Source organism: Dromaius novaehollandiae, chromosome 6 (genome assembly GCF_036370855.1).
Source record: "Dromaius novaehollandiae isolate bDroNov1 chromosome 6, bDroNov1.hap1, whole genome shotgun sequence".
NCBI classification, from domain to species: Eukaryota; Metazoa; Chordata; class Aves; order Casuariiformes; family Dromaiidae; genus Dromaius; species Dromaius novaehollandiae.
Window position 1 is genome coordinate 46,180,058 of NC_088103.1, and position 23,805 is coordinate 46,203,862.

A 23,805-nucleotide genomic window follows, 5' to 3' on the forward strand; every position below is an offset into this window, starting at 1 on the left:
AAAATGCCTAGAAATAACTGCACCCAAGGCTGGCCATGGGTGAGGTCAGGCACAATAGCCATGTTCTGGAGACTGACCAAGGGGAAACTGAAGACACAAATTATAGACATAGACCTCTCCTACTACTATCATATGTAGGGGAACTTCTGGAAAACGTGTGGAAGCTGTCTATAAAAATACAGTTTTAATCCGGTATGGTCAGAAATCTGGTATGTTCCACAATATGGAAGAACCTTCTTACAAGCACAGGATCAAATATATTCCTGATTTTCAAAAGTAAAAGTAGGCCATGCATATGCCAAGATTTTGCGTTTGTAGTCACTGCGTTTTCTGAGTTTCATTAGGCACACAGCTGTAGAAAGCAGGCTGTCTGTACAATAATGTAATTCTATTAAGATGCACTCAGTGTCGAATACTTTGAAACTTGGCATATCTTCAGGTAAATCTAGAGCATTGCAATATACATATACCTCTACCCTGGCAACAGATACAACAAATATTGGTGTTAGCTCCTCATCCTCTATTTAGATCAAGACCATTTCCTACATATTTCAGACCTATTAAACTCAACCATATATCTAAAAAACCCAAACATTTTCAAGTTGGTGCCAATGCGTTTGGATTAAGCCATTCGATTTATTGGCTTACTTCCCAAACTTGCAAGCTCATTACTTAAAAGAAGACCCTTTGTATTTTCACTTTTTATCACGGAAATAACAGATAAAGCACGGGTTACTACTAACCTGCTTGCCTAATTGGTCCACTGTCCATGCTGCCACCAAAGCCTGGCTTGTCACAGTATGGGGGGGCCCAGTCAGCTTCACAGTGACAGTTTTTTTTATTGTTGCAGACCTTCAAAACAAAGATATGAAAAGTCTTACCCTAGATACCTGAGAACACTGGCCAATAAGGCCTCCTGATCAGATAGTGGCACATCTGAGAGGACTGAAGCTCATGTAACTGAAGCGCTGTACTGGGACCTGCTTGTTGGGGCAACTCAGATGACATACAACAACTCCCAGTGCAAGACACTGGGTAGTAACAGGGAGCCTAAACTACTTGCTTGGCAGATAATTATTTGGGTTGCACCAGCTGACTCCTTCGAAAGAGTGTGGAGAGGCAGGCTTGTATTCACTTGAGTTAAGCTTCGTCAGCCTGCTTGAACCCTCTAGCCGCTAAAGGCTTGTGCATAGTGATTTTTCCACTGCTCAGATTCCCCCAGCTCAAAGGTGGACGAGTTGCAAGGAGAGGATGTGAAACCGGAAGCAGGCCAGAGGAAACCCTCCCTTTGGCATCACATCTGCACCGTCTATAAAGGTATATTGCTCAGTATTCTGGTGGTTTTCCTCTGAGTTAAGGAAAAACTAGCAAAAGCTGATTTACCAAACGCTCCCTGTAGAGTGAGGGACCTCCAAAGGACCAGACCCACTAGTCACCATCAGCCTGTTCCTTCTGCATGGAGGAGGAAGAGCTGGAAGACTCCAGGCTTTTTCCTTGGGAGAGGCCACACAGTCCCAAACATCTAACAGAAGATGCGCTGGTCTTTATTCCCTTTGGCTACCACGCACATAGGGTGTGCCTGCGATGCTAACACAGGCGCTAACGAGCCATGCCTTATCAACAGAATGAGCCCAATATTTTGTTGCACAGGACAAAGATGGCACGGTTGCATGCAGATGCTCTCTACCCAATTTTTTTTTTTTTTTTTTTTTTTTCTTATGGAAGGTTTTGGGGCTTAGGGCCAGCTGTCAATGTGGTCCTTTAAGCTGCGCTAACACTGACCATCACTGCTCTACCACGGCCATGGAAAAACTGCAGTCGATCTCTCAATGAATGGCTTTCTGAGCGAGACACGAGTTAGTTCAGAGGAGCTCTCAGATAGGCATTTCCTGGCGAGGTCAGCTGGCAGGCTTTCGGCAAGACTATACCGGAGTTGTCTGCACGGTACTAATTAAAACATCGTTTGCTTAGCTTAGGCCTGCTTTGGTCATGTAAGATGTAAAAAAATGATTCATTTTTCATGGGCAGGAAGAGAGTTTAAAATATCATTCATTAAGCACTAATTTTTAAATTAAAGCACTACAGGGATTCCTATCTACAGCTATGCAAGGTCCTTTTTTGCTACTCAGGAGTCACCATATGTGCTCTGCCACACAGGCAGAAAGATGCCAGCGTAGGCTGATGCTCATTGCAGCACAGTGATAAAATGCAGCACCACCAACGCTACACAGCTTTCCAAACACAGGCTGATAAAATAAGCTCAAATGAGTTAAAAATCCCTTCACAGGAGAGGACAGAGAGTTTCATCTGAATCTTTCAATATGGATGGCACAGCCTTTCACTGAAACAAACAGGTCATTAGAAAAACCAAGGTTAATAAGGCATAGTTTGAAATAATTAACACTTCCATAATATAAACTAGGTTTCAGAACATTTAGGTATCATTAACTGACACAGAGAGCCTCATATTTTTCATCCCATGTCCCTTTCTTACCATGAAGCTATAGAATATGCTTTTACTTTAAGACTTTTGGAAATGCTTTTTTGAAATATCTCAATTCAAATGCATATTTTAACTTTGCTGGGCCCACACAGAAACAGTCTTGTTTGAAATGTTAATGGGAATTCTTCATGAAGGAAGGTTAGACTTAAAATTGCCTTGAAGATGACAAAATTCCTTTTTATCACGTACTGTTAATTAAAAAAGAGATAATTACTACCTGATAAATATTTCTTTGTTAAATAAAAATAATTTCATTTCTTGCAGCTCATATAAGGGACACTGAAAATTGAAATATGTGAGAAAACAGTATTGCAATGACTTTCACTGATATATTACAAAGAATCATAGATCCCAAAGACATTATATAAAGTGATTTCTTGTCCAATGGTTATTGACTGGTTGTAAGAAAAAGGGGTTCCTATAATACTTACTCCACGTCCATGGCACTTTGTTACACATTTATGCACACCAAAAACACTCGTATTCTGGCATCGGCGATTAAGACAAATCTGCAAAATAGGAAGTGAGGGAGAGTTTGAACAGTGCTGAAACGGCTGCTGCTCACAACGCGTCACATCCCTTTCCAGCTCTGCACACTTTGCATCTGTCAACTGCTCCTCCAGCAGTTACACAGATTCGCCTATACACAATACACCCATAGCACTACATTGACAGAAAGATAAGGACATCAGATTTATGCCTCTATAAATCTTTTGGGTTCAAACCTGTGGAACTGAATTTTGCTCGATTGGCATCACGGGCAATACTGAATTTCAGAAATAGTTCTTACTTGGGTATGATGCTCAGCAGTAAATAGCTAAATAAAAAGTAAATAAAAAGCTCAGTAAATGCACACAGGTTCACTGAGGTGGAACTAGCGGCAATCCACTCGGGGTTTGTTTTTTTAAGGCAATTAGAAAAAGCCAGTCAGTGACATTTTTTCAGGACTAGGAAGGCATGAAGCAGGGCTCTGTCACGTCCTGGAGCCGGCTGCATTCGTGTCTCCGCAAACAGCAGATGATTCCCCAATGACAGGTTCGGATCCTCTCCTGGTGTAAGTCAGCACAGCCCTGTTTACAGCAAGAGCACAATATTGATTTATGCTAGTACAGAATTGGAACCCGGGACAACCTGAGTATTTTCCAGAGGTCATTGCTATGTACGGGCTCATTTCTGTCCTTCAGGAAAACCGAGACCATTCTAACAGTCAGCTTTCCCAGGCTAAATTATACATAAAACACAATAATAATCTCACAGGAAATAAAAGTAAGCAAATACTATGTGCAAACTAATCAAATGCAAAATATTTTGTTTTCCAGTCATTACCAGCAAACTGTACCCTGCCAGTATAACTGGAATTTGGGATAAGGCAAGATAAGTACCATCTAATAAAGCTACCAAACAGTCCAATGACTGATGAAGCTATCAGTAATGAGAAGTTATCCTACTAAAATTTGGAAAAAAAAAAAGAAGAAGAAATTAGGACTAAAATGACTGCTACTAGGCTATGTGGTTCCCTCCCCACCTCCCGAAAAAAAATCAGTGCACAATTTTGCTCCCGTTTAACTGCAGTTCAGTTCAGTAATACTAGAAGTCAGTCACAATAATTAGCATTAAGCTGGGAAAAGTGTTGAAGGAGACAACAGGGATGCTTAATCAGGGCACTTATCCCCTGGGGAGAAGGAAAAATGGAAGGAAATTAGAGTGAATTGGCATCAACATGCACGCATGTAGAGAATACGGGCTGATTACAGCAGTATTCACAATTCAGATATTCATAGTGCAGCAGCACGCAGAATCCTGATCACATTAAAATGGCTGCATTTCAAATTGCGTATCTTCAGCTTAGAAAACTCAAGAATATTTAAATTCATATTCTTAATCCATAATACAAACGCACTAATGTCCTCAAAGTAAAACATACAATTTCATAAGTATTAGCCTGTGTATTCTATAGTGTGTATGTGTATGATTAGATAGATTAGAAAGATTAAATACTCATTAGTAAAACATAATGCAGTGCTTCTCCAGTGTTGAATTTTCTTTGAAAAGACATTTTATAGGCTCTTTTATATTAGATTGACTTAGAAATGTTATAAAGGTTGTTTTCTTGTAACAGGATTGTAGCTGCAGTAGGGACATGCTCTAAACCTGTTCTCAATGCAGAGTGCTAACCCAACATAATTCAAAAGCATTCACAAATTCAGAGGCTTACTTGAATTTACCACAAATTATCAAAGCACTTTATTTTCCTCTCTTTGCCAGTAATGCACTGAGGGTATGGAAACCTTCCTCACTGCAGTAGCTTGTGGCGTCCTTTCCATTTCTCCCTCCTGTAAACCCGTGGCTGTCTCCCACTCCTCTCTGCTCCTCTTCTCTCCAAATAAAAATCCCAGGACACCCACATGAAATTCGGACTATACTCGTGCCAGACATTTTACAATGCTTGCAAAATACGATTGCACTAAAATCAGTTTTGATGGCTGAACATCAATCAGCTGAACATTATATTTTTCTAACAGTTCTTACCAAGATAGCTCTTCCTGCAAGTAAAAAGCGTGTGTGTGTGCGATAATCAGCAGATCCCATGAGCACATTGCAAAACCTAAAGTGAAGCTAGTGAGAATTTTGCAAAACTCCCAAGAAATGCCATAAACACTGGCAAAGTTTCGGGCATTGGTATGAAAATGCATGAAAATCTCAAATTTTGCATTTCCTACTATAAGCATACGAGCAGCCAGTTGAGACTAGGTCAGCGTCCTCTGACAGCAGGAAGTCGTGGATGCAGAAGAAACTGTACAAAAACACGACAGCAGAGTATGACACTGCCCCAGTGCACCGACAACCCGCAGCTTAAGGATCTGGAGCAGCTCTGGGAGCAGCTCTTGATGAATTTCCCCCCTGTGAGGCCATCCACTCCCTTTTTGAGCATGTTCATACTTTTGCAACATTTTGTGGGAATAAGTTGTACAGCTTTCAGAGCAGGCTCTGTGAAAAAGTATTTCCCCTTTTGTTTGCTCTAAACTGCTCACCTGATTTCATTTGTTTCATGCTTAGGTGTCTGTGTCTCCTGCTCTCATCCCTGTGCTACTCCGGATTTTACATACTTGTACAATCTATTAAAACTGCAAGCTCTCGTTACTGAGCTGAAACACCTAGACCAGCGCTCATGACAAGCCAAGCACTCTCAAGTGGTGCAAAGGGCAGCTAGAGGGTTCAGGGAAAATTATACTGGGAAATTTAAATGCTGAACCCTGAAGCATCGAACTCTGAATTTAGGCAACATACAAACCAATTTAACTATAATGCTAATCCCTAGGTCTCACTTCCTGCGTTTTGCTACACTTATTTGGCAGGAAGTAGCTATGCTACACGGACAGATACTTGGGGCGGTCCTAACAAATCACGTATAAACTTGAGCAACTTGTGCTGCATCTGCAAGACCAATTCAAAACAGTGCCCAAAAGAAGGGAGGAAAAAATTAGACTCAGTGTGAGCGAAAGAAACAACGACAACTCACTAATTCTTTGTGCAAAGAAATCCCAAAGCAAAACAATGTTCAGTTTAGTACCAAGTACTTGGTAACAGCAGGGTAGGGATGCTCGCCTCGGCTGGGAGCGTTTCGGAGCCTTACTTTTCCATCCGCGCACTTGGTTCCTGACAGCACAAGACCCGGATCCGGCATGTCATCCCCCAAGTACACGTGGGTACCCCGGCACAGGATCTTTCCCCCTTCCTGAAGCGGGATATTAGTTTCTATGGAGACAGCATTGGTACCAATCACAGGTCGATTTGCTCCCCCTTGACACTGAATTTTTCCACACTTAGCATCTCTGAAGGAAATAAACAAACCCCAAAATTAGTTAAATAATGTTAAATGCCCCAAGCCCCCTCCCCTCCCCCTTGCCTCAGTTCCCGTGTTTGTGAAGACAGACCCTACCTGGGTTCACATTTAGCAAAGGAGCTCTTGGAGTCTTTGCCACAGTTGCCGTAAGGATCTCCTGCAGAATTGACTCTCTCAAAACAGATCCCAGGAGCAGGTTTCGCACCTGAAACAAAAACACCTGAGAACTTTCATCTGCTACAAGGTGTTTTTAATAATTTTCTTTTAGCACCACTGCTGTTTTAGGGGAAGGTAAGATGTGATCTGCATATTGATGAAACACAACAGAACAGATGTGCTTGATCAGCATGCTAATGAAGAGCCTGAATGCACGGGTTTTCCACAGTTATTTGTCTTTCTTGGCAATGCTACGCAATAAACAACGCACGACTCATTCTGTTTGGGAACTTCTAGATGATGTCCCTCTTGAGAAGCCTCCTAGGACACAAAAGCTTCTAGCAAATGCCAAATCTAGTACGAAAGATGCAGGCCAGCTGGGAAGTTTTTTTTACAGGAGCCCACATGATTCTAGTGAAAGCCCAAGAGCTGAAGCCAAAGAAAACACTTTTAAAGAAAGGCCTTTTAAAGTACAATTCAGCACAATGAGAAACTAGAATAAATCCAGTTGCAAAAGGCAGTGCTAAATGGCCATAAAAACAGGACCATATGCCATGACAAACAGAGTATGCTGCAATTAGCTCAAGCTAACGTACTGAAGAGGGGAGAGGAAACTATCCCCACCTTAAGCCGCAGTAAATCCATGCCTGAGAGGAAGGACGAGCTTGAAGAAGGGATTATTTCTACCATGGTGGTAGAGCGAGGAATCTGGGAAGAGAGGCAGCATCTGGTTCTTACCTGCCATTGCCTTTTATAATGCAGACATACTCTCATACCAAAGCAACTGCCGTGATGGGAGCAATCCTGGAAACGTTTGTGCAGTCAGATTACTCATCCCTACTTCTACATTTTAAATGTTAGAAGGTACCGTCTAGTCTAACCTCTTACACAGAAAATCTCTTGTCCACTATCTCCCAGCTTATGACCAACTATAAAGTATCTTCCAGAGAAGCATCCAAGTGTAGATTTGAAATATCTAAGAGGTGGAGGATCTACTTCACTGATTTGACTGTTGCAATAATTAATCAATCCCCCTATTAGAATTTCATCCCTGCTTTCTGATTTGAAGTACTGGCTTTTATATCCAGCCAATAACTGTTGCAAAAATATGAATTTTAAAGGGTCCTTTGCTCAGGCTTTTTAGTCCCCCGTGTTTTCTTCCCATGAAGCACAGTCAAGTCCCTGCCAGCACTTCAAGCACTCCAACACGCAGACTTGCTCTGAAGAGACAGGATGGTAAGGAGACATCCTGGCTACAACTCCTAACGGATACCTAGAGAGCTGTCTACATTAGCACTGGTACCACTGATAAAGCTGTGCTGAGAAGACATTTTTCAGAATAAAATCTCTCACAGAGAACAGAAACAAGAAGTGTTGTACTTTTGACAGATCAGCCAAATTCAGACAAAAAGAATTGACAATAAACGATGTGATAGCCTAGAGGCTGAGAATATACCATTTTTCACAGTGTCCCCTGATTTTTAACAGAGACAGAATATCTGAGTCAACATTACAGTTTTCAAATGTTTTGAGCCACTTCCAACTGTGTAAGCATATAGCTGTGAGCCAAACATGTATCATTTATATAAACCATCCTGAAGATTTCATCTAAAAGTCTTCAAAAAGGAAGAAGGTTTAAAGAAGGGTTCCAAATCCTAGAGAGCAAAATACAAATATGATTGTAAAACTTACAGTTAGTGTGGCCCTTTCACTAATAACTCAGAGATTAAAGCCTCAATTAATTATCTGCATTTTACAGTCAGAAGCTTGACTAATAGTATATACTGCTGAACAGCAATCTAATGCTATTAAGGACAAAATGTTAAAACTTGGAGAGACTTAGGATGGCACCCGCTCTTCTTCCTGACATTTTTACAGGCAAACTGGAAAACTCCAAAAGCAGGGCACGGCGGGAGCAGAATATGAGCTGCTGCTTCCCTGGAGAGAAGGACAAAAGCTTGAAATTCTTTGGAAGATTACTATCAAGCTTGCTGAGTTCAGAATATTTCTTAAATCTGGAACTATTAAAAGGGACTCACACAGGATCCTTTCACTTCTTTTCATTAAACCACAAGCAATAATCATAAATCAACAAAAGCATCTAGACAAGGCACTGTGCAAAAAGCAAAACTATGAATTCCATTTTCAGCATGCAGTTTCCTCCTCATCTTTCCAGGGTAGCAACATTAACTATTCAGCATGATACAAACATTAAAATGTGCATATACTATGCCAGATTTAGAACAGAGAGGGAGGAAAGGAAAAAAGATGGTGTAAGTAAAAGGCCAAGTAAAACTAACTGCTTTTTCCCCAACATCTGCAAAGAATGACTTGCTCAGACCTCCTTCACCAAAGCACTAAGGACCCCTATCAACCATAAAACCCTATGCAATTGCGATCAGCTTCCTTTCTTCTCAGCTGGGAATCCTGTGCCAAGACCTGTTCGACCAACGGAGTATCACCACAACCGGTGGCTTCCTTGGAGGACGTGCCTGCAGCAGCCCAGGGCACAGACGCTTTCCCCAGCATGGCGCGTGGCTCCAAGGACTGCCAGAAGCTAAACTACTGCTCACAGTCCTGTGCTTTGACTGTAGGTGACCTAACAGAGAGACTCATTAAAAACAGGTCTTGAAAGGATAAGGGATTCCTGAAAAACTAAAAGAGTTTAAGGTATATATCACCCCCTTTCATCTGGTGGAACCTTTTTGTCTTTTTCCTTTTTCCTTGTAATGTAGAAGTCAAGCATGCTACACATGATGGAAACCAGCATTCAGGAAGAGCAACACATCTGTAGCATCCTCTCAGCGCTCAGAAAGTGAGTTTTAACTCCAACCAATATTACTCGACAAGAGAACAGATCTCACGGAGGACAACAAAATGTTCCCCTGCCAGGCTTTGAGCACTCTGCGTGGAGAAACACCTGGTATCCAATGATCATCTGGGGCTTGGAGACCAAATCTAGCTCCAATTCCTGTTTTCTAAATGAAAGTATAACACATTGTGGCTTGGGATTCAGATGGCTGTTCCTTCTCCTGACTAGTTTCTCACAAGATTTGGACTTTATTATAGCTGAAAACATGTAAGACTACACAAAACTGAGCAGATGGAGCTACCAAGGTCAGAGGAAGATTTCAGAGGATGCTAAAGGAAGAGAATCGTAATGTCGTGTTTCTGGAGGAAACCCAGTTATCATGATTGCACCACATAAATTGAAGCAGAAAGTGCCGTCTTTCTCTCTTCTGCTACCTCAACAGGCAAAGACAAAATGATTTGTGAAAGATATCCAGGGGTTATTAAGTGCTTTGAACTGGATGAGCAGAGTTTATTTCACTTTGCTATTGATAATTATAATATTGCAACCCTGTAATTAAGGTCCTGTCAGCCTTTCCATGCCAAGCCTTATTCAAGGGATTAAATCAGCCATTTAAAATTGCAGCAGGTCAAAGCTCACCACTGCAGTTGTCAGCCTGGAGACACTTCCCCCACTCCCCAAATGCACATATTATGAACTCACTTCTTTAGCTATAAGGTCACAACAAAGAGAAGTCCTGTGGTTTTAGAAGCCGTACAGAAATGCTGTCTTTCCAGATCACCCCAGATCTGCTTCAACGGGCAGAAAGAGAGAAATTTCTGACCACAGTGCCGATTCTGAGCAGAGTGAAACACCAGTTAGCAGACTGGAGGTGGAAATGAGGATATTTAGTTTCAGCTCCCAACGTTGTCTCAGACTTGCTTTAAAAAGCATATACGGTATCTATACATAGGTTTGGGAAGGAAAAAAAAAATGCACAAACTGGTACTCAGAGTGCACAAACAAGCACTATAAAAGACTGTATAAATAAACATAAGCATAAAAATACAGTGCTGAGTGTCACGTGATTTGCACCTGGATCTTAGATCTCATTAGAACGTCTGTTTTACTGCACTGAGGATGCAAAGCACACTTCCACAATCTTCCCTGGCCTCTCTCTCTCCATCTTGGTGTTCCCTGCCGTTAAGTCTGGGAAAGAGCAGGAGAGTGTTTGGGCTGTTCTTCCTGCATTCAAGGAATATGATCATTTTTACTAGCGCTCAGAATATAGCTTAATGCCCTTCACATCCCCGACCCAAAATGACCTGGCCATAAATTTGTAATCATCAAAGTAGTTTGAGTTTTCTGGTTGTGCTAAATGATATTTTAAATCTTTACAGTGCTCAGATAAATTAGTATTCTCCCAAAAGTAGTTAGAAATAGTCTGATCAGCTGATTTAGATGGGGAAGCCCTGTGTTACTTCATCTTTATTTTGCCTATAGGGCCATACTTGGAAAAAAATCCAAAGCTCGTACATCAGTGACAGGCCCCTGTAACAAATAGTGACATTAAAATTACGATTGTTCCTGCATAAACAAATAGCCATGTCTATGCAACAAATTTAAGTGTGTCCTAATTACTAAGTCAATGCCTGCCATTGGCTCCCCAAACTCATTGCTTTTTCTCCTCCTGGGGAAAACATACTGACAAACATTTCCTTTTCTTCTCTGAAAGATCACTTTCCAGTCAATGTAGAAAACGGCAGCTGCCTAAAGCTGAGAATCTTCTATTCCTAGGTAATCAATAATTTCTCTCTCTTAAATAGCTTTATCTGTGTATCTAGTTGCTCCCTGAAAATGCCAATGGAGTACTAGACATTATACAAGGCATTACTGTTGATGCATCTTTCAGTCACACTACTCTCAATAGATCAAATCAGTGCAATTTGACATTTTTGAATATGAAAGAAAAAAGGTTTCAAGTCTTCATGCATGTTGCTCTTTAAAGATAAAAATGGCATGAATTAAGGAGCTAGCAGACAAATCTCTGTGTTCTGAGAACAGACCAGAATGACCTGGGTCTTTAACAAGAGTTCATGGCTATCTTCGGAGACTGTCTCCAGGTGCTTCCTTCTTCCACTGCCAGCTCTCCATCCTGTTGCAAGCAAGGGCAGGCTGGAGCCCGTTAGAGATGTTGTGCAGGAAGCCTTGACTTGGAGACTAGCAAGGAAGACCCAAGCACACACTTGGTATGATGCAGTTTTGTCCAAGTGGGGTTGCAGGGAAAGGAAAATCTGCTTATATTTGTCTTCCACATGCCTGATTTCACTGAAGTTCTTGGCTGCAATAGTTCTGGTTAAGAAAAAGCCATAGCTGACACTAACGTTTGGCTCTCATACTTCAGTCACTCCTCTACTGGTATTAACACCCTGGCATAAGATTTTAACTCTAAAATAGTGCAGGTTCTGTGAGCAGCAGGGAGATGCACTGGAGTGGCCATGTGATCCTCTTCCCACTCTTCACGTTCTTGACTGGGGAGCATGGTTTCTTGACCAAGAGCACCAGCGACAGCACTGCTCAGCCCAACACGCCATCGCTTCCCAGCCGCTCCTCGGCACCTTCTCCCAGCAGCTCTGCTCTGCCTCTCCGGCGGGATGCAGAGAGAGGGGCTCTCCTGGGGAAAGGCCCGGGGACCGGCCCCAAACAGCATCCTCTGGGTATAAGCAAAGTTGGGAGTCCTCTCCACAGAGACATGTTGAGCCTATGTGAGAGGTGAGATGGGCTCGGGGAAGACAGATCTCACATAAATACAGGGAAAATACTAGTTTGGTATAATTACTATTCAGCTCCAAATCCCCGTTTTATTAGATAGGAAATAACAGAAAGTATTTCTCCATTGGAACTGAACTTATCTGTTGAACATAACAAAGAAACCCAATGTAATGCAAGTATTTCTTTCTGGAAACAGATTCTTATTGCTCAGCCTAATATAAACAAGCTCTGATAATGCTCATCATTTTTCTTTAACCAGATCTAAAAAAATTAAGATCAGCGTTTATCATTGGGCTACTGGACATCTGTAACCCTATGAATAAAGAAAGATATAGAAAAGAATACCCTGATAAGGAATTCAATACACTGAATATAGTTTAAATGAAAGTCATATTTTGTCCTGCATGGATTTATTCTACTGGGAGAAAAAAGAGGAATTCATGTAAATGAACTATGACCTCTTTCCGCTGTGTTACAGTTTGTATAAAAAAACCCAACAACCCACACAATTACCCTCCACCCACATTTTTAAAAACAATTTTTAAACAATTACAGTAATCTGGTAAAAGGTTCAAACATATGTTTTTGATAAAAAGCCCAGAGAAAATATCTTGGAATGTTCCAGACTCTTCCTTCTGCAGATCGAGCTGGGAGGAAACAGGTTTCCTATCTGTGAAAGGTCCTGTGAAAGGAGGTGACATCTTAAATGTCCTCTTTCGGCAGCGGCATGGCCCACCCAGCCCTCGTTCCCCTTCCACCCCTCACCTGCCTCTCGTGCTCCAGGGAGATCCAGGGGTGAGCTGGCAGGGGATACCCACATGCCTGGTCCCTAAATCCAGACACATTTTTTGCTTGAAATCTCTCTGCCATACTAATTGAAGGGTTTTTTTGTTTTGCTTTCCCTTACTGTTGGCTTTCTGATTTGGCAATAGTTTAAAAACGCTGGTCCACTGGCACAAACAGGCAGCACCCTTCTACGGTCACAGACGCAGCATCCCTCTACGCGCCGTTACACGCGGGACAGCAGTCAGGAGCCCACCTCGCGCCTGAGACCCAACGGGGCCACAGAGCAGCCACCACCTCGCCAGAGCTCAGCAGCTCCATTTGGAGAGAGCATCTGTTGCTGTCACACCGTTCTCATCAAAAAGAGAGAGACAATTCCGACCGCCCTTGTGGGGTCTGCCTCCGCTAACTTCACTAGACATTTCCTCTGATTTATCCTTGCACCACCGAGACCAGAACTAAGCTCAGTTCAGGTTTGGAGGCAGAGCTTTGTCAGGAAACGAACCTGGCAATGGAGCTGCAGCAGTTCAGCTCTCTGACCTTCAACTGATTTTTTCTCAGCAACAGAAATTACTAACAGTCCAGCTGAGTAACTTTCCACGGCATGGGAAACTGTTTCGTATGGAGATTTTGTTTTATACAAGAGAAAATATCTCTGTATCCAGGGGATGAAAAATCCCAGTATGACTAAGACTGGAGGCTATAATTGTACATGCCTCCATGAGCTCATATTAAGTCTATGACACGAGTGGGACTCGGAAGAGTATTTCAGATGCATGATTCGCACCACGTGGGGAGTTTAATTATGAACTGGAGCTCCTCGCACATGTTACACACACACACGCAACCAAGAGAGCTTTGCCCTTCTATCTGCATTAGTGGCATTATTTCTTGAGCTGCTTTAATGCTCTTTAAAAAAGATTTGCAAATGGTCCGACCCCCTATGAAGATAACAGATAAATACTTCAATAGACTTCTGATGAGGGCTCTGACCAAGAGAATGATACGTGTCATTATATTTATACATAAGTTTTAAAATGGAGTCGAAGGCAGAGAGGTACTGAATTGAAAGAGGCTAAGGGAGTGGAAAAAGTTAACTTGAAAGAAATAATAAAGCCTAGCTCTCATATAGTGCTTTTCTTCAGTAGCATTCAAAATGTTTTTCTCATTTGAGAGAGAGGGAACTGAGATGCTGAAGGAGATGTGACTCGTGCAAGGTGACTCAGCAGGCAATAGAATCCAAGTTTCCTGAGTTAATACTGGTATTTCAGGTGAAAAGCCATAGGACATAACAGGAAGGTGAACTGCCTTCCTGGAAAATCATTTATTTAAGATAGCCCAAGAGATCATGCTATTAGATTTTTGCAAAAAGTAAATGAATTCCCAAGGGAGAAAAAAATCTCTTTCTGCTTCAGTGCATACTCTGCTAAGGGTACTAATAGGAGGTAGGTTTACAGGGTAACACCAATTAATAAATGCACACACCGATACAGGAATCTTATGCTAATGTCAAATACTGAACTCTATTTTGGGTTGTAGACAGACATCTTTTATGTTTTGCAGATGAGCAATTTAGAGCACGAGTGGGAGTTTACAAACCAGTCTGAAAAGGGATGTGATTTTAATCTGACTCAGCAGCATTCAGCACTCTACAGGATAACATAAGGCCATATCAAAGTTAGTATCGAATGGTTTGCCAAGGTTCAAATAGCCAGTCGTAGCAGTGCTGCAGAATGAAGCTAGCAGCTCTCGACCTCCTGCTGCAAGAACTGAACAGGACTGCAAATCAGGGAGAGACTGAATCACAGAATGATTCCCTCATTATGCAGTTCTCCATTTCAGAAAAGAATAGATACAGATTGGTACTGCATAAAATTCCCCCAGATCCATCTATAATCGCACAGATTTTCTTCTCAGGTCTGTCCAATAAACTGAACTCCTGGCTCTTCAACTCACCTTGGCCCCAGAGAGTGATGCACTGCTGTTCGTGGGTCTGGCATATGCCGTTGTAGCAGTAGCCATCCACGCCGTGGCAAGCGTGTCCGTCGTGCAAGTAGACGTTAGCCGGGCAGTGAGGGCTGGCGCCAGTGCAGAACTCGGGCAGATCACAGGAATTACTTGACTCTCTGCAAGAAATCCCCGCTGGTTTTAACTGAAAAACAAACAAACCCCTTGAACTGCTGTAGTTCCAGGCAGTAAGAGTTATGCAGTGGCATAATCCCTGCAGCACACAAACAGCTTTTTTCGGTGGCTCTGCACCAAATGACCACAGCGAACAGTATAAAGATTATGCAGCCCTTTAAATACATTTATTTAAGACATGTTGCAAGGAATTTGGCACATTTTTGGAACGAGGGCCAAACTGAGCTTGCAGTTGCAAACATGCCTCATGCGGCTCCGGTCAGAGGTGAACCTAGCCTTTTGCTAGCTTGCAAGTATGGGTCAATTTTTCAGATTGCCTCCTGTAATCCTGTGGTTTTTTAGGAATCTCAAACACAGACGTAAAAACATCCTGGGCTCTACAGCAAAGGACGCGCTGTAGCACTAACCAAAGGTCAGCTCAGAAACATTTTCGTACATCCAGCCTCAATCCCGGGTGCATGTTCTGTTCTCAGGGTGACTTTAATAATGCAGGATCAAGGCAGACAGCTGGTCACACAGCCTTAACAGCCCGCTTTGAAGCGGGAACTCGCAAAGCCGCTATCCCATCTGAATATGGACTCGGCTCCCTGGGTTGCTTCCTGAGATGAAAGATCACGTCCTTATAGAAATCTCTGTCTGTCACAAGCTTCAAGGCCTTCTTCGACTCAATCGATAGCCCAGCTAGTCCACACAGCTATTCCTCTCCTCACCTGATTTATGAGAATAGCTACGTATTTCAGGGGTGAAGGCAACGAGTAGGTAACCGTGGAGTGTGCCAGTCTGAACACTTACTCATCAACAGGGAAAAAAAACAGTGTTCTGGGAGCAGTACTAATTTTTTAACTGCATGTCCACTGTGCTTTTGGTAAAAAGCAAAATGACATTAAGACTGATTCTGCTTAAAAGCCCTTGCGAGGAAAGCACTGAAACAGCGTGCCGTTGCTTCCACAGCACGCTGCTGCTGAGCATTTAGGCAGATGGTCGCCACAGACGCAATGGAAACTCCCTGAATGCTTTATCAGCCCATATGCAAAAGTTGGTCTGAGAATTCAAGAAGGTAAATGCCTGTGGCAAGCTGGCTTTTTATAGTACACTAGGAGTCCACAAGAGCTGATGATCTGCCATTAAAAATATATATGCTGTTGACAGAATTAATGTTTTAAGAGTCTTCCCTTAAAAAGATAGTGCAGCATTTAATGACTGTTTGCCACAGCACAAAATCCAGGTCAGCACGAAAAAGAGCACAGTGTACAAGTTCATGAGAAAGAAGAGGTTTCGCATGCACAAATGAAGTGGCTAGAAACAGTGCAGACACCATTAAAGAAGTCTGTTGATCTAGCCCTGCAATAGCTGTTACAGTTTGGTAATTTTTTTAGCTGCTTACATGAAAGGCAAGTGTCTTAATGTTTAATGATACAAGTTTATTTGTTCTGCATCCCTGTTTACCAGCCTGCAGCTGAGCAGATTGTGGAGTTCTGCCCACCCCACACAAATAAGAGCCGCTTCGATCAGCTCACCTGGCAATCTTCACAGCAAAGCCCATGGGCACACACTGCTCCTGGCTTCAAAGCACAGGTAGTTGCGTTACAGCACTGGTTGGTGCATTCCTAGATGGAGGACAGATGTAAAGCAGACAACGTTCAGTCACACTGAGCTGTAAAGCAAGAAAGGCCGTCTTTCTCAAAGAGGTGCTAGAGCTCTGCCAAGAAAAGCTATGCAGGAATTATTGAATTATGCATGAAATTCTACTGCTTGATCCAAGTAGTCTTGTCTGGCCTTAGAATCTACAACTACAGTAATTGTAGTAAAACCAGAGAAGCCCTTGAGGAATGCCAAGCTATAGACCTAGTCCCAGCAGACTGATCCCAAACCTGATTGTCATAAATTATTATGCTATTCTAGTTCCACAAGAATCAATGGAATGACACCAACTAAAATTTTAGAAATCAGGTTCAAATTCTCAGCATCAAATTCTGCCCACAATTGGTATGGGGAATCCCACAGAAATCAGCGAGGAAATTATTGTATGATAAAAAAACTGAGTCTAAATTGTGAAGAAATTTTTGATACTATAAAAAAGTATAAAACTAAGTAGTATCTTATTTCTAGATTAAATACCAAGAAAGTATTCTAATCAAAATACAAAACACAAAACACAAAGCACTGAGGGGACAAACTCCATCATCTTCAGTTGAATCAGCTGAAGATCTAGATCCTGGGCTACAGAGTTACTCAACATCAGTGCTCGGCTCTCTATTTTGTGAAAGTTGTTTGCCAAAATTCTGTATTGCATGGAGATGGGTGGCCACTGCAAAAAAAGAGATGATGACACCATTCAATGTAGTTGACAATCCACACGCTGCAATCTTTTATCAGGGTATTCCAATAAGAGAGCTTTGAGAAAAGTATGAATTGCATTATCACTAACTGCTATATCCCAATTTCACACCTCTGGATTAGATGGTGGCACATGTGTGGTTTTACAAACTTTATTCTCAGTAGGAGCGAGTAAGAAGTTTCAGAAAACACTGGATTTGATTTTCCAAGATTTTACTCACAAGATGCCAGTTAAATGAGCTGCACTGGAAACTCAGTTCTCTAACAAAAATAGCAGCAAATAAATTTGCTCTCCAGCCGTGTTAAGTCAGTTCGACTTAACAAGGGATCACTAACACTATACTGAATACAGGATAAATAAGTGGGTTAGAATGATGTTCACAGCCTCTTGTTACTTTATGCCGTTTGTAAAGCTTTCCGACTGGAAGATGAGGCTACCTGATTATACCACTGCACTCGCAAAAAATGAGCAAAGTGATTCTCAGCATTTCACTGTTTTCTTAAATAATATCTGCCTGTATACACAAACCTACATGTGTGCTTGCTCTGAAGTAGCAGAATGACTTCCCCGTACCTATTTTTGGTCATGCTGGAAGGCAGCAGGCTACTCAAATATTTCTGTACAGCTGCTGAATTTAAAAAATAACATTTCTCTGCACAAAAGCACATTTTATACATTTGCCTCAATAGCAATCCGGGAAAAGCAGAGTAGGGGAGGGCAATGTCAGTCCAATTAAGGTACTTCTGAAACAGCCATCTCCTATATGCCATCATCTGGCCACGTACAAAACAGCCCATGGAAAGCAACAGGGCTTCCACAGACAAGTGGAGATAAAGACACAGATCACTGTCACTGCTGCCTTGCAGATTTCCAGCCGCTGCTCGCCTACTTGTAGGGACCCAGCTTGGTAAATAGGTCTTGTGCCTGGGTTATTAAATTGTCACAAACAGTTTTAACATAAACAAACAGCCAAGGAAAATAAAAAGGCTCACAAGGGTTTTGGAGGCTGGAAGCAAAGTGGGAGGCCCTCACCCAAAACTGCTGCTCTGTTGTTCATGAGGACAGAAATGATGGGAGTTGGGTTTTTTTGGTGCAAGTCTCCTGGGCTCATTAGAGCATCTCAGACAAACTAACCTCAACAGCAATTCTAGCATCATCTACATGGTGTCGGTTACTGTAGACAGGGTATCTTGTTTTCCTCGCCACTTTTCTAAGAACTCCGGAAAGACTGCATTGGGTCAGACTATAACCCATCCAGCCCTGTGTCCTCCTAACAGAAAATGCTTAAGGACAACAGTATGAACACACCTACTGTGACACTTTTGCAGTCTCCCCTTGGATCCATGTGCATTTCTAACACGTGTAGTATTCAGCAGCACAAAACTCAAAACTCATCTACACAATCTGGGGAACACTCTCCTCCTGCTAGGCTGAAGAAGGTTGCCATTTGCTAGCTTCAATTGCACAGTTCTTGTGGGGGACAATCACTCGGTAGTCTCTCTCTTTGAGTCACTCATGATTTTATCAGCTTCTACCACATATTCCTTCATTTTCTTCTTTTCCAGGGAGAGCTCTTCCAAAATGTCAATCATCCTTGTTGCTTTTCTTTCAACCTTCTTCAGTCTACTTTATCCTTCTTGAGACCAGGGAGGGTTAGGAATAAAACTGCACGGTTTCAGACGCAGCTCACTGCAGATTTATAGTGGCCTACTGGTGCTCTGTTTAGTTTTCCTATTTCTTCCCTGGTAATTTCTAACAGCCTATTTACCTTTTAGACAACTCTTGAGCACTGAGCTGACATTTTCATGAGACTATTTATTACAATATGAAGTCTTCTTCCTCTATAGTCAGAGTCAGCTCAGAGTCCATCATGTTATATGTGATGTTCAGGTTGTGCATCAGTCTACGCACTGAATTTCATTTGTCATCTTAATGCCCAGTCAAGCTTTCTCATAAGGTTCTTCTGCAGTTCTTCACAGTCAGCTTTCATCTCTACAATCCGAAGTAATATCATCAGCAAATCCAAGACTATTTCTCTTCCCAGGTTGTTTATGAATATGCTGAATAGTGTAATCTCCAGGATACTTCTCCCAGAAACATGACTGCTGATCTCCTTCCACTGTGAAAATTGATCATTTATGCCTGCTCTGTATTTCCTATCTTTTAACCCCATTTTTGTCCATGCAAGAATATTCTCTCATCCCACAGCTGCTTGGTTTCCTAAAACAGCTTTGGTGAAGGGCATTCATCTAAAGCCCCTTTGAACTCCAAATAGGCTGTAATAACTGGATCTTCTCTTTCCATCTGCTCGTTAAGTCCTTCAGAGAACTGCAGTAGGTTTACAAGACAGGGCTTCCTGTCAAAAAAGCTATATTGACTCTTCCCTGACATGTCACAGCTATTCAGACAGCTGGCTCTTTATTACATTTGCTAGAAATCTGTTTGGTACTGACCTCTGATTTACCAGTTTGTAGTTCTCCGATGTCCTTGCAGCCACTTATAAAATTAGTCACGCTTGTCACCTTTCAGTCCTCAGGGACCAAGGGAAGTTTGCAGACCATGGTTAGTAGGTCAGCTACTCCATTCCCGAGTTCTTCACAGGCCTTGAGTGAATTCAGCTGGGTGTTGCCAGTTTATCTATGTTCATCTCGTCCATCTTCCATCACTTCAGTTTAGACAGATCCTCTCATGAATCCTACAAAGCGTTTTGTTGTAGAAACCTCCCCCAGTTCTTCCAGGGTAATTTTGAAGCAAAAGCTCCACTTTTTTTTTCCACTGTGACCCTATCTTCTCTGAACGCTCCCATGTAACCCTCATGACTTGTAGGTCCCACAGAATGTCTCACAGAGTTCTTGCTCCTAGATGTGTTCCAAAAGCTATAATTAATCATCTACGACCTTTTTTGCCTTCTGCTGTTTTTGTGTTTATAATCTACACCAACCATCCTTCCGGAGACACTGTAACACTTTAAACATTTTCGGTTATCTAATACAAAATATGGTTGGAGCTTGGCTGGCAATACCATTCCTGGTCACGATTTAATCTCTTGGCCTGGCGGTGAGTGTGCAGGCATCCGTTATACTCAAAAAGGTGACCTGAGCATATGACACCATGGCGTGGATGGAGATGGCTATGCAGTCCCTCCCGCATTAGTGCTAACAGGGGTGTCGGAAGGGTGGGGGGCATGCTACAGCCACGAGTCTCCACCCTTATGAATCCATTGCTGCCTTCCTGCTAAGGAATGTTGCTGAGCACAAGTCACAACATGAGGCTAATATTTGAGTTAAAAGACACAGTAAATCTATGGTCTGCTTAGCAAGTAGTTACAAATACTTCTTAAACCCCTCATCACGTTCCTGAAGGTAAATAGTTTCTTGAGTAAAGGAGAAATATCCCTAGCAACCATCTACATCTACATATTCAAATTGATATTTGATTCTGATCAACAATAAAAACAAACAGCACATGTAGTATTTTCTAGCCTTATTGCACCGCTTCCCATGTCATAAAATACTGCGCCAGAACTGACATAACTTAACTCATCTAAATGACTGGGCACTGAATTATTAACTAATCTAATGGGTTTTCTGGTACCACTCAGATTATAGCAGTAGATTCCAGATTAATTTAACTGGGCCCCGGGTGTAGTTTTCCAAGATAATTAAAAAAGAAAAACATATAAAGGGGCAAATCTAGGCACTGCTTGCGGATGTTAAGTGGCTTTGACTTGAGAAGGTGTATCTAACATTCAAAAGTGAAAATGAGAAAGATAACTGGGTTAGAAAGACATTTGCTAGCTGCTTGCATTCTATTGACTTTAAAGAAGAAGATAAGCCTGCTTTCTCCAACCTTGTTACCCTGAAGAGTGAGTGAACTGTCAGGAAATCCTTATGGCCTGTATAAATCCAATATACCATACAGACAGAATACTGCAATTTCTGTTTTAACTGCCCGGATCTGTTTTGTCTGCAGAAACATATTTATCAGAGGAAGCAAATCCCTCATCTGCTAATATATTTAATTCAGATAATCTGAGAGAAGTTCAATATAGCCAATGAACATGGGAAGCCAAAGGGATAAGAATATCTGTTCAGATATTATTTGATTCCTAGGCTTTGCCTATCTCCTTCTGATCTCAGCAGTCCTCTAACACATTCACTAAACTAAATGGAATGATCTTTGAAGTAGTAGTAATCTTTTTGGGAGGTAGTGAAAGCTATTTCTGTTGTAAGGTAATTGGCTAGCAGCAAAGAAAAATCTCATAGTAAAAGAGGGAAAGGTACTGTACCTGAAAACTGAAGCAGGCTGCAAGGAAAAAAATACCTAAGCATTATTAATTCAGTGTTTCCTCAAATTTGGAAACAAATCTTCAGTTAATGAGTGGGATCTTAAGAAATCTGAGTAATTTTAACGAATTTATTTTGGGTTTGGACTATTAGCTAGTACTCAAAGGAATTTCTATGTTGTGAATCTTGTTAGGACCATGACAGAAGCTCTGTCAGTTCAAAAGAGAGAGTTTGTCCTCTAAAGGCAAACAGAGCATATTCTTAACTAAAGCCCAACTTTAGCAACTCATAATGCAAGTTAAGCAGAGATTCCCCCATTTGGGGGGACTTTAACTGAGGTTTGGGATGATAAGGTTGAAGCAGAGAAGGGAAAATTCTGTTTTACACCGAACAGCCTTAAACATGCCAAACCGATTCTTTTTTTTTCTATTAAAAATCTGTAGATAAGAGGTGAGAAGCAATTCTCCAGAAGAGTGTCTTACGTCAGGCTCCCCACAGTCACATTCCTCTCCGTCTTCCACATAGCCATTCCCACACTTCTGTCCACCAAATGACTCCTTGACTTCGGGCAAGTTAAACAGACACATTCCCACTCCTTTTTCCAGGCTGTTTTCCAGGTCCTTTCTACTGCAGCTACTGAATACCATGGGAAATGGATAGCTAGAAGAGAAATACATATAAAAAAAAGATGAAGCATCATCACATGAAAACTTCTCTCTCCCGTCAGGCTGGTCACCTTTTAGCCCACCTGTGCACAAACAAGAAGGATGGATTCATTTTTTTAATCCTTTAACATATGATAGAGATTTAGCAATTCACTGTGAAATTGTGCCAGAAACATTTATAATAACTCCTGGCTATGAGTAAGGGAATTTCCATCATTTGCACTTAAATTTGTGGCTGCTGTTCAGGACGGGAACTGCTTACACTTGGAATTACATATGCAAAAATGGGAGAAGCAGTTAGAAAGCAAATCTGATCATGATCCTAAAGAAATATTGGGATGGTATAGAGGCTTCTGGCGTTTACAGGACTGAAATACATTTTAAGCCACCTTGGCAAATTTAGCCTCAAATGGCAAATTCATTCATCTTGCTCTGCAGTACTGCAAACATCCTGCTCTTTTTAGGGGGGGAAAAAAAGAGAAAAACATCAAGTTACTTGATAAAAGTTTGCTTCTGCAGTTTATCAAAGTTGAGCTTGGGAACTGTATGATTAAAGCAAATACAGTTCTTATTTTAAATCACAGTGACTCCAAAGACAATATTGTGAGTACCCGTATTCTGAATTCGCACTGCTGAGAGCAGAATGTGGCCCTTCTCTGCAGGCACATCTTTGATTTCTTCTGGGAAACACACAATGTTAGCAAAATAATCCAGTGCGGTACCAATGTTTCCAGATAATCTGTGTTTTTCTTCTGGAGGATTTCATTCTAGTCTCAGTAATGAACCATTGCCATTTGATTCAAAGATACAAGATAAAGTGGCACTTGGATTTGGCCATTAGTATCATTCCAGAGATGACTCTGCACTGAGATGTGTGCATGATTACATTCGATCTGGATCACAACCAAGTGGTAAAATAATATTCAAGCTGCCTTATTTCCCCTAAGACCTAGGTCCTTACTCACTGCTGATTCACAGTCCAGCAGTAATTCAACATAATGGCAGCACAGGGAGTTGTCCTGATAGTATCTGGACTTTACTCACTAAATGCTTTGCATCAGTCACGTATTATTAAGAACATGGCATAATCTTTACAGACAAACAAGATAATAGATGGAAGCTACAGATGGAAGCTCTGCACTGCTGATATCTCTAATATTTTAAAACGAAATGCTTTCTTTGTAGATGATGATACCTACAGATATCAGAAATTAATAACTGCTATTAAAAGAAGAAGTGTTTCACAATTATTAATGTAATAGAGGTTTACATTCCTATCCTGATCTAGGGTAGCTAATTAGGATCTTGGAGAAAGGTTAGGGGTATCTTACAGAACAGAATTAATTTTGTGTCTACTTCAAATTATCTTTTTACAGCTTCTTCTGCATTACAACAGCCAGCTCATTGGTAAAGGACATAAATGTCACTCTGAAGAAGAATATTTTCATCTATCAATATAGGACTTACCTAGTTAAACTAAACAGCTCTGTGGTTCACTGACACATGACTTCAGAAAGGTAGTTGG

The 23,805-nt window shown here is 41.6% G+C and overlaps 1 protein-coding gene across 2 annotated transcripts in view; it reads right to left on the bottom strand.

Annotated features, from left to right (window-relative positions):
• Nucleotides 1-23,805, bottom strand: part of ADAM12 (ADAM metallopeptidase domain 12) — a 193,275-nt gene that overhangs the window by 15,387 nt on the left and 154,083 nt on the right. For both annotated transcript variants that reach the window (XM_064514372.1, XM_064514371.1), the window contains exons 12-18: nucleotides 22,098-22,275; nucleotides 16,509-16,598; nucleotides 14,806-15,001; nucleotides 6,444-6,552; nucleotides 6,138-6,336; nucleotides 2,935-3,012; nucleotides 744-852 (exon numbers count right to left, since the gene is read on the bottom strand). In XM_064514372.1, the coding sequence (XP_064370442.1) occupies nucleotides 744-852; nucleotides 2,935-3,012; nucleotides 6,138-6,336; nucleotides 6,444-6,552; nucleotides 14,806-15,001; nucleotides 16,509-16,598; nucleotides 22,098-22,275 (959 nt within the window). The remainder of the gene's footprint in view (nucleotides 1-743; nucleotides 853-2,934; nucleotides 3,013-6,137; nucleotides 6,337-6,443; nucleotides 6,553-14,805; nucleotides 15,002-16,508; nucleotides 16,599-22,097; nucleotides 22,276-23,805) is intronic.